General features: G+C 30.7%; 2 protein-coding genes across 3 annotated transcripts; one reads left to right on the plus strand and one right to left on the minus strand.

Moving 5' to 3' along the window:
• The first annotated feature begins 1,818 nt into the window (after positions 1-1,818).
• On the plus strand, positions 1,819-9,270 carry LOC107408633 (developmentally-regulated G-protein 3). Its single transcript, XM_048478791.2, has 10 exons — positions 1,819-2,034; positions 2,567-2,620; positions 2,879-3,052; positions 3,570-3,641; positions 3,947-4,006; positions 5,092-5,201; positions 6,090-6,389; positions 6,882-7,073; positions 7,760-7,811; positions 7,944-9,270. Exons 1-10 carry the CDS (start codon positions 1,993-1,995, stop codon positions 7,992-7,994), a joined length of 1,107 nt encoding a protein of 368 aa, XP_048334748.1. The 5' UTR covers positions 1,819-1,992; the 3' UTR covers positions 7,995-9,270.
• LOC107407815 (uncharacterized) lies at positions 9,031-13,338 on the minus strand. Of its 2 annotated transcripts, none has more exons than XM_048478792.2 (5): positions 13,231-13,338; positions 12,999-13,073; positions 11,243-11,482; positions 9,365-9,437; positions 9,031-9,270 (listed from the first exon to the last, which is right to left on the minus strand). In XM_048478792.2, exons 1-4 carry the CDS (start codon positions 13,321-13,323, stop codon positions 9,390-9,392), a joined length of 456 nt encoding a protein of 151 aa, XP_048334749.2. In that variant the 5' UTR covers positions 13,324-13,338; the 3' UTR covers positions 9,031-9,270; positions 9,365-9,389. The 2 variants fall into 2 exon arrangements, with proteins under 2 accessions (XP_048334749.2, XP_048334750.2); XM_048478793.2 differs by adding an exon at positions 10,057-10,111 and having other exon boundaries at positions 9,031-9,437.
• Between the last annotated feature and the right edge of the window lie 1,154 nt (positions 13,339-14,492).

Genomic DNA, 14,492 nt, shown 5'->3' on the forward strand with positions numbered 1-14,492 from the left:
TTTTTTTTAATAAAATACTCTTCTACATGCCACATGGTAGCATGCCATTCGTCAGGATAGTCACCCAACCGCGGTCATCGGTTGACCCAAAATCTTATACGGGCCATTTGTGGAGGTTTTATTTTATTTCCTTTTTGTTTCTCTTCTTTTAAAAAATGTTTGCATTCTATATTTCTAAATTACCACGTGTTTGTCTTAGCTATACTTTGAATCCGTGTTCCAAATTTCAATTTTTTCGATTAAGTGTTTTAAATTTCATTTTGGTTTCAATCTAGATTTCCATTTTCTTTTTCTTTTTTGAGGATTGAGATCCTTAATTTTGGTTCCGTTCAATTTTGATATTGTATATTTAGACTTTATGTTATGGAATTTTATTTAATTTTTAACATTTTAAGTTAATAACATTTTTAAATTTATAATTAATAAGGCATTTATTTTGAGTAAAATTTTTACTAGGTTTTATCCATAAAGAAAGAAGATCAAAATTGAAATTCTTAATTAAAAAAATTGAAAATGGAGTCTAACTTTAGACCAAAATGAAAAATGAAAGCGCCTAATTGAAAATTTTAAAAATTAAGGCACTCAATTGAAATTGCAGGTAAAGTAAAGGGTCCAAAAAGTATAGTTATCCACTATTTTATAAAGCATATTCTTTTGATGGAGTTGATCACCAAACATTTAGAATTAGATAGCTATATAGACAAATACTGTTGTAATAATATATATATATATATATATATTTTTAAGCAAAATTGATAAAAACACAAAATGAAAACAATCTCATTTCACGTTGTTACAAATTTGTTCTGTAAAAGATTTAATTCAAACATAAATTGTTTAAATAGGCTATGTATAGATATATTTAAATGGTAGGATAACAATTTTATTATATTTTAACAAAATACTTATAAAATGGAACAATAAAAAATAAAATAAAATGGCAGAATTTGACATTATGTTGTATTTCAATGGATAATGTTGTTTAGAAAAAGTGTCCCTGATTCTAAATTAAGGCAAGGTCTAAATAACTGTTAAATTTTATAATTATTTCAATTTATTATATTTTTTAATCCATAAAAAATATTTAAGTTTTCTAAAAATGTCTTTTCTATATATATATATATATATTAACAAATTATTTAATTTATAACCTATCCAAAATCTCTCTGTATTTGTGTGACTCAAATTTATATATATATATATATATAGTTGAAATGTCCAACATTTTCAAACTATTTTATTTCTTACAAATTTACAGATTGAAAATTTTTTAATAAGAAAATCGTTGTTTTCGCACACAACATAAATTCTTTTACCCAATCAGGATATGTTTGGCCATATATTACCCAATATTTTAAAATATTTGGTTACAAATTTGCAAAACATATTTTATTCACCTTTTAAATATCAAACATATTTATATTGTTCGGCTATAAAAAATACCAATCATATTTAAACAAGGATTTTGGTTGTGGTCCTTTTGGTATAGTCTATAGGACAATGATCACCAATTATAAACCCAAATCCATATTCGATTAGGCTTGGTGCAAAAGTCATCCTTCTCAATTTATATATATATATATATATATATTTTTTTTTTTTTTATAAAAAAAATCATAATAATAGTAAATTTCTGATCGTGCAAAGTAAATGTTTACGACCTTTCAAAAAAAAAAAAAAAAAAAAGTAAATGTTTACTAGTTCTGAATGGAAAAAGCCCCATGTAGCTAAGGTCTAATTAAGAGATCGAACGTGGTTTGTGGCCCATTTTAATAAGTGAAGATCCATTGGGCCTAAACTATACCCCCCACCGCATAATATCAGTCCTCCGTCTTTTCTCGTGCCTTCTACTTTATGTAGCTTCTTCTTCTTCTTCTTCTGTCAAGAAGTACCTCATTAGGATCATCAGCGCCTAATCGCGGACCGGTCCGTACGCCGTGATTTGATACTCCTTCTCTCTCTCTCTCTGTCTCTGAGCTTGTCTGTGTAACAATGGCGACCGTGATGCAGAAGATTAAGGATATCGAAGATGAGGTACTTATTAGTTTATACCGTCGTATATATTCTCATTTTCTCTTCTCTTCCAAAGTGTATGTCTTTTGTTTATTCATTCGTTTGTTTACTTGGAAAATTAAACAAATTGAAGGAAAATTTAAAATTTTGAGCTTTACATGGGTTTATTTATTGTTTAGGGTTTTAAGCGATATTATAAGTGTGTTTATGTTTAAATATATTTTTTTAATATTTTAAAGCCAGAATCTATTAGGATTTATTAAGTGAAATATGTTTGTGTACTGAAACGTTACAAGGCCTTATGGAAATCTGTAGCTTAACTTTGATTCACCCAATTAGTCCAGTGGCTTTTCGCTTGCTGTGTTTTCCTTAATCCTCGTAGTAATGGAATATCTAATTATATCTTAATATACAAACCAAATCAAATAGAGAAACATAAGATCAAGAAAAGGACAAAAAATTTGAATCTGCCTTGTTTTTTCGTTCCATTCCAAATGAAATTCAGACTTTTTGAGAATTAGGATGGATAATATTATATAACTTGCTTATGCAGATGGCAAGGACTCAAAAGAACAAAGCTACTGCTCATCACCTGGGCTTGCTCAAGGTAAATATTTGTGTTCATATTTCTATTTGACATGGGTAGGCATTGTGGAATATTGCCTTCTTACATTTCATCTCCTCAAATATTTCATATAATGTATGAAAGACAAACCAAGGTTTTAAGATAGTGTACTTTTTGCTTTCATGACACCTTTGAAATTGCTTTTTATTGCATTACCATTTGGCTGAAGTTTTTATTTATTTATTTATATATTATTAATTTATTATTATTTTTTATATGTTTTTGTTCATCTGTTGCTAGGCTAAACTTGCAAAGTTAAGAAGAGAACTTCTTACGCCCACCTCAAAAGGAGGTGGTGGAGCTGGTGAAGGTTTTGATGTTACTAAAAGTGGAGATGCCAGAGTTGGTTTGGTGGGTTTCCCTTCAGTTGGGAAATCCACACTGTTGAATAAATTAACTGGAACTTTTTCAGAGGTATGAAAGTATAGCTTTTGATATAACATATATGAAGCTTGAATTAGACAAGTAAGGGTGTTTGATAACATCAAAGTGTTTACAGTTTGATTTAGTTCATTGCTTATGTTATACTCCATCTGTGCTGATATGCCTACAAGTTTTAAAAGAATCTTAGATCCTTCTTCAACCTTATGGACCAAGCTTGAAAATTACAATTTAATCACTTGACAATAACTACTACTTTTCTCCATGCCTCCTCAGTGTAGTGGGGTATCTAATGTGGTGACCTGCTGTGGTTGCTGAATAAATGTTTGACACTAGTGAAGGTGCTTGGTGTTTACCATGTAATAAATCTTTACGATTGTATTCTTGGTTTTCAAATTATGTCTTCTGTGAGTTAGGAATAGAGAATAAGATGGCTTCTGTTCATCTAGCGTTGGAATTAAGATGCTTGCAATGTAGGTTATCGAGAATTTTCTGTAAACCTGTCATCATTAGGACTTTAGTTAATACACATGAGTTTATATGTTCACAGGTTGCTTCCTATGAATTCACAACCTTAACATGCATTCCTGGAGTGATTACGTACCGAGGAGCTAAAATTCAGGTAATATCACTTTTCTCTTATGTTTTGATGCTACATCCCTTTTCAATTTATGGGTTTCTTAGCTTCAGCAATTGATTTGTCAGACTCGAATGTGAAATCAATATTTCAATATTCATTAATTGGGCATATAATTTGTGTGTGTATCGTGTAGAAATAAGTTAAGTTATATAAAATGGCTGCAGTCGATTTTGTTTGAAATATATAAGTTAGCCAAGTATGCTCGACTGTTTGCTTCTATTATTAGGCTCAAATCTTCTATTATTATTTTTATATTTTTTAATTTTTTATTTTATTTTAATTGGCAGCTGTTGGATCTCCCTGGAATTATTGAGGGTGCAAAGGATGGAAAGGGTAGGGGGAGGCAGGTAAAACATGACTTTATCTGTTTAGATGATACTGTTGTCATATAACATTTTGAGAATTTTGCTATGGCTTAGGTAATCTTCTTTAAATGGTGATTAATTGGTATTTTATTATTCTTTTCATTCTTTGGTCCTGCTGCTGAGCAATGATGTCATATCCATGTCAGTTATTTGGTATTATTTTCTCTGATCAGCAGGCTTATAATTATTAATTTTATCAAAATTTTTATAAACAAGGTTTGCTCCCAGGGTCATTGATGGGGAAACAGTTAAGAGTTACCTGATTTTAGACATTATGATCAACAAAAGAGTTGTTCAGGGATCAGGAAGACTTTTTCCCTGAAGCATGTAATTTTTTTGGAGCAGTGTTGGAGTAACATAGATATTATTATCGGATGTTCTGCCAGATATGAACTTAAGTAACATATCTACAGTCAAGAGGATGAACTAGCTTTAAATGTTACTGTCAAGTTCCCTGTGTATGTTCTTAACATCTACCTACTAACTTCTGGCTTTTGGACTCGATGTATGTAAAACAAGCATGGGATGTTCTTTTTCTTGATGGCAAAGTTAAGAAAAAATTTAGGCACATTGTATATAGGATATTTAATGTTTGTGTTGTATTAGTTTTTTAGAAGGTTTATTTATATAGGATGGCTAGATAGTTGATACCATTGTTTAAAACAGAAATGAGAAGCGCTATGATTAATGTATTGTCAATGGAGTATTAGAATTCAGGAAACGCTTTTCACTGTAAAGTCACCAATATTGTCTTGTAACATGATTGGTATATATATTTATATATATATATATATATATATATATATATAAATAGGCTCATATATTTTAAGTCTTTTTGTAGTTTATAAACTATTGACTTGCATAACAAAGGTCTTGGAAGTATATAGGAGATGACCGTCATTTTTTCCATATATGATGCGGTTATTGCTTGATTTTTACAAGTTTGATAACATCTAGAAATTCATGTATTACACGTTTTTGTTTAATGGTCTTGATGCATGTTTAATTCTTCTCATGCTTACTTCTTTATATCAGTTTATTAAAGTGTCAGCTCATGGCAATACCAGGTGATCAGCACTGCTAGGACATGCAATTGCATTATAATCGTTCTTGATGCAATAAAGCCAATAACTCACAAACGTCTAATAGAAAAGGAGCTTGAAGGATTTGGCATAAGGTAACAATTTTGTGGTTGAAAATCGTTTAGCATTTTGTCATTCTCCTGTGAGTACACTGGATAGGATATACCTACTTTTAGTTTAGTAAATAGATAAACAGTGAAGAATAGCATATTTTATTTTTTGGATATGTCACTTTGTCAATTGAAATTTTAAATGTTTGTAATGAAGATTTAACTTATTCTTGTGACACACTATGTAAGTTTGGTGGTTTTCTGCCACAAAACTTTCGGTTTACTATTTGCATGGGATTAGGTAATTAAAGGTGTAGAATTCTGAAACATCAATGAAAATGATTCTGTAGGCCATTTCTATTTTTAAAATTTTGGTAGGCAATTTCATGTGCATGTATAAGTAAATTTTGGCAAATTCATTTATATATTTTTCTTAAAAATATTTTTCGCTGTCTTCTGTTTTTTAATTGTTGATAATGTGTCACTTGTACTTCTTAAATTATGTGCTTAATCTTTTAGATTGACTGTCCACCAAAAATCTGTTTTTCTTGAAAAACCCAATAGGGATTTGAAAAGAAGTAGAATTTGGATAGCTTGTTAAATATTGCTTCCATCTGTTCAGTTGGACTGTAGTTAATACTAAAGTCGTTGGTAAGTTTTCTTCTTTGTTGAATGTTTTACAGAACTTGCAATATTGGTTACTTTCTGCAAGCTACTGATGGTAGGAAAGGCTGGTCTTCATTACTATTGAATATGGAGCTCTGCCATTTTCATGTCATGCTCTCAGTTAACATACCATTCTTTTGAGTTGACATTAACTTTGTGAAGCCATTTTTTATTAATTATTATTTTTATCTTATATGCTATTGTAATCTCTCTTTAGCTGCTGTCCTTCTATATACTATTAGCTGATTATTAATTTTCTGGGAACAGGTTGAACAAGGAACCACCTAATTTGACATTCAGGAAGAAAGATAAGGGTGGAATTAATTTCACCTCAACAGTTGCCAACACACATCTAGACCTTGATACCGTGAAGGCAATATGTAGTGAATACAGGATTCACAATGCTGACATTACTCTTAGGTTTGATGCAACTGCTGATGACCTCATAGATGTAATTGAGGGCAGTAGAATATATATGCCTTGCATCTATGCTGTAAATAAGATTGATCAGATTACACTAGAGGAATTAGAGATTTTGGATAAGCTTCCTCACTACTGTCCAGTCAGGTAACTTATTCTGACCGAAATTTGTGTACTTCTATTCCGTTCTGATGTCCTAGAAAAATGTATTCTGGGAAAAAATTATATTTCTTATACTCTATGAAAATTTTAACCTTGATACTTCAGTTGCAATATGATATGCTTGACAATAATAGATGCAAATTACAAGAAACCCTGCTTCTGTTCTTTACCTGGTTAGGAAAAGTAATAGCAGCATAGTTCAATTATGTTCTAGGCATAGCATAATCATTGTGGCATGCACTAGAAAGAATTGCATGACTACTGTTCAACCTAGGTAATGCCATAGAGCTTGTGGTCATTGTTACCTTCCAACTTCAATGTTGGATTTTATAGCTCTGTTGACTGACCATCTGGATCTCTTGGTAGATTTAGTAACAATATCACTTTTTCTGTTTAATGAATTGTAAAACATTCTTTACTTTATACATCAACTAGTTATGAAAATTTAAGTAGGTATTTGCTATTATTATTCTGCAGTGCCCACCTTGAATGGAATCTAGATGGTTTGCTGGATAAAGTATGGGAGTATCTTAATTTGACTCGTATTTACACTAAACCTAAAGGGATGAATCCAGACTATGAAGATCCTGTAATCCTGTCATCCAAGAAGAGAACAGTTGAAGATTTCTGTGAACGAATTCATAAGGATATGGTTAAGCAATTTAAGTAGTAAGTAGCCTCTTTCAGATTTTCCTGCTTTCAAATTTTTTTGTTTTCAACATTTAGGTTACCAAGTAGAATTCTTATTTTGCTGCCTAGCTGTCACTGATTTTTAGTGGGTATCCTCCAATCATTTTTAACCTCTTTCCATCCATGTTTCTTTTTTCACTGGTTCAATTGCTTTTTATTGGATATGTCGTGACTGATTAAAAAAAAAAAAAAAAAATTTATTTGGTTTTTCACCTTTGTGGATTTGACACGCTTTGACCGATTGAATTATATGTTGTATTAAAATCACCATTGGCTTATACAATTCACATGGGTGTGGTTCATCTTCAACAACCAAATAAGTCACAAGCCAACTGTTAGAATTAAATTTTATTTTATTTTTCTTTTCTTAGTGTGCCAACCATTATGCTTAATGTCAAAATTGTTAAGATGATGTCACAGTTTTTATAAAGAATTTTCCTTAATGTAAACTTGCAAACTGTCTCCTGGAACCGGAGACTTGGTCTTTTCCTCCCTAGTTTGTGTCAGAAGTACTCTAGTAGTAGGAATATGTTGATCTGCAGTTTTGGGTTCCTCTATGTGAAACTTGTCCGAGGTTAATCCCATTTTTCTTTCTGGTTTGTCATTTTTATTTCTTCCTTCAAATGTTTGACCTTTATGAAAGTGACTCTGAGCAATTGTTACAGTGCATTGGTTTGGGGATCTAGTGCAAAGCACAAACCGCAAAGAGTTGGCAAGGTTTGTCCTGTCCTCATTGTATTGTATCATTTCTTTTCTTTTCCTTTTTCTCCTCTTTTAGTTTGATCGTCGCCAATCAATCTAATACTTTATGCATTAACTGAAGTGCACTTATCGCTTTTGACACAACAGGAGCATGAGCTTGAAGACGAAGATGTTGTCCAGATTATCAAAAAGGTGTGATTGAAACCAATATGATCTGAATCCTGTATCAAACCGGTATTCCAATGACTGCAAGAGTGCATAAAGTTTCAGAGCATGCTTTGATAGAATGCCTTTTAGCTGAAGAGTAGGTGGCAGTTAGACAGCTTGGTATGTAAATGAAGCCATTTTATGTGGCAAGCTACTTTTTTGTGATTTTGGCCTTTGCCTGGTCCATTTTTGTTACCTTAATATTATGTATGATTTAGTAAGAGATTTGGATATGTTTACAAAACTAGTCGGATGAACCTATAATGAAGAAATAAATAAATAATAAAACAGGAACTCGCATTTTGGAATTTGCATCTACTCTTTTTGTTGAAAAGCATAATTATTGTCAACATGGAACTTCCTACATTCGTAGAACTTCTGCTTCCAGCATGCCTTGTGTTAGTGTTTTTTGTCTTTGTTCTGAATTAGCTGTGGTTTTCCCAATTTAACTTAATCATGCCAAAGGTAATACAGAATACACTTTTGAATATGCTTGTATACTCTGCCGAGATCAACTTTCAGCGCAATAAACAATCTTCTATTTTAAGAAGCAGAACAATTTTCCTTGATCATGCACGATAAACATGACCAATTATGATGGTGTTCTGCTGCTTGTGCTATTTCAGCTTTTAAGTTTCTGCGTACCTTAGGGTTGTAAATATAAATAGGTTCGAACGGTGCAAATTTGGCTGGTTGGAACTGACTCCCCAAGAAAACAGTTAAATACAAAATTGAACTTCAAAATGTTGCTTTTTTGGTTTTTAATTGTTAATTGAGACCCTTTGTTGCAACTATATTTTCTTTAATTTGAGTGAGAATTTTTGTTAGATATTTTTATTTATAAAAAAAAAATAACAAAGATAACATTAAAAAGTCAACGTTTTATTTTATTTTTTTAAGCCTGAAAAAGATATGGCTTCTTATTCTAAGAGTTCCAGCTCAATTAGCTTGACCTTGTGTGAACGAACCGAGTTCAACTAAAAACTAAACTTTTTTATTTTAAATCAATCAAACTGAGCTTACATCGTGCAGGATATTCCATAACTTTATAATCATAAAATGATCACTAAAAAATTTATATAAGCCAAACTTAAAAATTATAATATTCAGTTCGGCTTGGCTGATTTACATTCTTCTTTCATGCTATTGCAATGTTGCAAATTCTTAAGGGATTTAATACATACTTAAAAAGCAAAGGACCCAAGGAAAAAAAGAAAAGAAAAAAAAAAAATCAGTTGCCACTTGAAACCACCAATACATTACAAACCTGAATGAATATAAACTGATTAAGAGTCATGGAGAGTTAAAGAAGAAAAGGGAAAATTATAACCAAAAAAAAAAAGAGAAAAAAAAAGACATACAAAATCGAAAGTAATCTCCAATTTTTCAGGCTTTCACACAACAATTGAAGTAACTGAAAATGCTCCGCCTCGTCTGTTTGGAAGAAATAGAAAAATACAGAGATTAATAAAACCGAAATTTTCAAAAAGTGATAATAGGGGTTAGAGATCAAATGTAGTTGAATCACCAAGCCAAAAAAAAAAAAATAAATAAATAAATAAATAAAAACAAAAAAGTTTATTTGATGCGAAAATCCAATAAGACATGGTTCCTTTTCAACAGGCTTTCACTCAAATTTCCAACTGTTATCCAATTTTGACGATTTCAATTATTAAAGGAGAAAAACAAACATCTTATCACCGAAAGGCTAGAATTCAAGTTTTTCTGGCGGCATTAGTTGAATAAAAACTAATAATAATGAGATGCATTAAATAGTTCTAATAATTAAAAATAATATAAAAATTGTTGAAATTAAATGGATTCCAAATCAATTAGATTTGCACAAATCTTTTCTTTGTCACCAGCCAAATAATAATCAAATATCTAGTTCTTCAAACACTAATATTTAATAGAGAATAAATATAGAGTCGGGGTTGATTACGCAATCGGTCAATATTCAATAAATATGTTTGACATTTCTGAGCAGATGTTATTTACAAATTAAGCATATATAAATAAAGAAAAAAAAGGCAACGTAAAGCACCATTCATACCCTTATCATAAGGCCTAAAACAGCTGGTGCATGTGAATCACAGACTGAGTGTGGCCTGGACATATATCAACCAGCCTTTATATTGATATTAAAAACCAGAAAAGTTAATTCTCAATTATCATATTGCATTTCCTCAGCATTACAAAGAAATAGAATATATGTTTCCCACTTTCGGCTCATACCATCAGCTGACCTAATATTTTATATTATATATGGACTATAATATCCTGTATGTGATGCTACTTGCATTAGCGTGTAGCCCAGATATTTTAAGTGTACCTAGCTTCGCTTAATCTTATCAAATATATAGTTGATGCTCACGTAACACATCACTTGCTCCATCATGCCAGATATCGATATCAATAGGTCCCATTTGCCAATTTTCTGCCCACTTTCCAAGGGCAAACAAGTATGGTATACATCTAGTTTCGGGACCATTTTTAGATACTCAGCAACTCATTGATCTTACACATCATATGGATCCTAAATTAACCTTATCATTATTTTTATTTCTTTTTTCCAAGTTCATGTTGTGAAAAAAGAGTTTCTAGAGAGCCAAGTAAGCACATTTTATATTGACAATAAAAACTACCATAATGAGTAACCCATCAAGGATTCAATAAGGAAGAACGATTCTTAATCTTCAGAATTGTTATGAAAACAGAACAAAAAATATGCTTAATTAGCACAGAACCTACTTTATAAGACAATGGGGAATATTATCTCTTTGACCATTGCACACAAGGTATACATAATAAGGGACACAGGAAACTATTTCTAGCAAGTTATTACCAAAAACGGAACACTATTTCTTGCAAGTAACAGGAAAATGAGTGGGCCAGACCAGCTAATAACCTACTGCCACAACATAAATGCTCTATTCAAGTTATCTAAGCAAACAAAAAGTCTAATGGATTATGTGCTTACCAACTCAAGCACAATACTGACCCACCTACCCTGTTTAATAAAAAGTTTTTTTCCCCACCATCCACCCACATGCACAACAACATCATAAATATTGTCAATAATGCTACTCTACGTAGTCACAAGTTATAACCACCCAACTAGTCAACTTTGTAATTTCATCGCACGAAAAGCATATAGAATTATCAAAATAAATAAATAAATAAATAAAAAATAAAATAAAATTCAAAGCAGAACCAAAGCAAAGGTAAAGAATTCTCACAGATGGAGAGTGTTGGTTCTCATGGTAATCCGGGTGGTGATCACTGTGGACAGTACTGTTTGCGGTGGTGGAATTTGAAGAAATGAGCTCTTCTTCATTTCCAAGACTTGCTCTGGATACATCCCTCTTGTTTTGCTTCCTCATTTCCCTGATTTTCGAGAAATCAAGAGAGTAGTCTGGTACTTGACCCTTCTGGTCCCAGTCCCCAAACTGCGGCACTGATAGCCATGGCGCGTTCTTCTGCATTTAATAAAGCCATAAAGTAAAAAAAAAATAGTCTTTAAGATTTTATGGACGACAATGCCGAGTTTGAATCCCTGTACCTTCAAAATAAAATAATAATAATATAATAATCTAAGTTTCTATTCATTCATTACAACGAAAAGCTCTTAAAAAAAAAAAAAAAAATCCAAACTTAATTTTTAATGCACTCAATGAACTTGTAAAGGTATTTAATTTAAGAGCTTCCCCATATATTAATCAGGGAAAGTCGCACCAAATCTTGCTTTCCGTGATACGAACAAGTGAAAGAGTAAATCACAAACCAATACAACCTGTCTATATATATATATATACATGCATTATTACTAATCGATACTTCTATGGAAGACTGCTAATGCAACTAGAAAAACAAGCTAGTGGACTAATAAATAATATCCAAGTTAACAAACATCCTCTGACTTCACCTAAAAACCAAAGATAGAAAGAATTAAAAATAAAATTAGGAGTCATTTGTTTAAGCTTTTCAGTTTTCAAACCTATTTGTTTGATGTGAATTGAATTCCGGTTAGTCAAATTTTCTTCAAAATTTGACAACACCCAATTCTGATTCCATTCTCTAACTTTGAAAAATTGTACAAATGTAATATTATTTAATTTATTAAAAAAAAAGCCCACAGGTTGAGTGTGACAACTTTTGAAATCAAAACCCATAAGAGTGAAACCAAAAATAAAAAAACATTCTAATGATTTTTACCCCCCCTTCTCTCCCCTACCCCCCACCAGAAAAAAAAAGAAAAAAAAAAAAAAGGGGGGAGAAAGGAGAATCCTTTGACTGTTTCTCAGCTTTGAGAAAGTTGAATGATTATTTCAACTCTGTAATGTTGCGGAAAAGTTAAAACCGGAGGCCAATCAAGTATAAACTTTTCTAGACTAAGAGAGAGAGAGAGAGAGAGAGAGAGAGAGAGAGAGACCAATCACATGAGTTGAACAGATCTACAAACTCAATGCAATTTCATGCCACTAAAATAAATTGGAAAAAAAATCATAAAATTAGAATAAATATATGGTTAATAATATTTATAATAAATAAATATTGAGTACTAAAAATTTCCATAATTGATGCTGGCTAGTTTTTAAAAATAAAAAAAAAAAATTAAAACAACTTCAGCCTCCGTTTGGTTCGGCAGAAACTGCAGGAAAATAAAGCGGAAGCATATAGAAAAAAATATTAGAATTCCAGAAATTCCAAACTTTCTTTCTGCAAGATAAAACTAACTCCAGCAATTCATTAAAGCCGAAGAACAATAACTTGCACCGATCGTTGATTCATAGTCCAGCAAAGCTACTCGACTCAAGCTATCGATTGAAAAAAAGAATTACTAAGATCGCAAAAGGACCAAAACATTAAACAAACTTTGCTTTACTTTCTTACTTTCCACGAGTTTTTTTTTTTTTTTTTCTTGGCTACCAAACAGCAAACCAGAAAAGGAAAAAAGTACACAAAAGCAAGAGAGAAGGAGATAGAAAAAGAGACCTCCTTACGATCCTCCATGAGAGATGAAGAAGTAGTTACTCTTTGCAGATCTTCAACGAAGAAAAAGTTCTGAAGCTTTTGATTATCGTAGTAGAAGGGAAAAAAAAAAAAAAAAAAAAAAAACACAAAACCAAAACCAAAGTCTGGTAAGCAAAAATAGAAAAAGTGTATCTATATATATATATATATATGTGTGTGTGTGTGTGTGTGTGTGTGTGGATGTGAAACTTACAGCAAGATGACAGCACGACTGCACGATTGGGATTCTCGTCTTTCTGCCATGGATATGTATGCTTTTATATTCGTATGTAGCTATCTTCTTCATTTATAAAATGGCCCTCTTCCTTTTGTTAAATTTCGAAAAGGCCACCACGCTCCATTGCACGGTTTTTCGTTAGTTAATTTCCTTGGCTTATCGTTTTGTCTGACCGTTCCTACGTGGCAGACTTCTGGTGAGTTTAGTCAGCTTCTTCCCATTTTTTGCTTCGCTGTATTTCCCTTTTAAAGCAAAGGAATCAATCTCCCATAAAGCTAACTCGTTTGACTCAGTCGCTTCTACGACGCCGTATAGACTTTTTCCTTTTTTGAATCTAGAAATTTAGTTTAATCTTTTTTTAATATTATTTTCAATTCCCCAAGCCCCACATTGGATCCCTTGAAATTCAGCTGTTAACCAGGGCAAATCCCTTTTTGTAATTAATTATTCTATTGTGTCTTTAGCGTTATGGAATATTTGAACAGGAATAAAGTAAGGGGAAATCTAAAATATAAAATTTTTTCATATTCAAATAATTTGTAAAAGAAAAATTTGTACGTTTTAAAGTGGAAAATAAAAATTATAATTTAGGAAGCTAATAAATAAAATAGATCCTATTAAAAATTATATTATTTTAAAAGTTTTTAAAAAACTAATATTACGTATTTTTTATATAATTTTATTTTTTAATTTAAATATATAAAATTATTTAATTATTTATAAATTTTATTTTTTTAATTAATTAAATATTATAATTTTTTTAAAAAAATTTATTTTTAAAAAATTGAATTCTAAAAAATTAATTTTTTTCGATACTTTTTCTTTTACCAAATATCCGATAATGTCTTTTTTTTAACCCAAAAAAATATTTATATATATTTGTAAAATAGGTTAAATGAAAGGCAAATTTTAAAAGTTAAAGTAAGGATGATAAATAAATTTATAAAAATATTTTTTATATGGTAATTATAATATATAGCCACGTTTATATTTTCATTGTTGTTGGCAATATTTTTATTAGTTACTTTCAACCAAAAAAAAAAAAATATATATATATATATATATATATATATATAGTTATATCTTACAATGACATGATAAGGTAAAATTTAAATATCTTTGTTATTGTTTTATGTCGGTATAATCTTTTATCATTGTTTTTGTCATCATTTTAATCCTTTACAATACATTATTAAAAATACTTCCTAATATAATACTAGAACTGTCAGCTAACCCCA

Source organism: Ziziphus jujuba, chromosome 7 (genome assembly GCF_031755915.1).
Source record: "Ziziphus jujuba cultivar Dongzao chromosome 7, ASM3175591v1".
NCBI lineage: Eukaryota > Viridiplantae > Streptophyta > Magnoliopsida > Rosales > Rhamnaceae > Ziziphus > Ziziphus jujuba.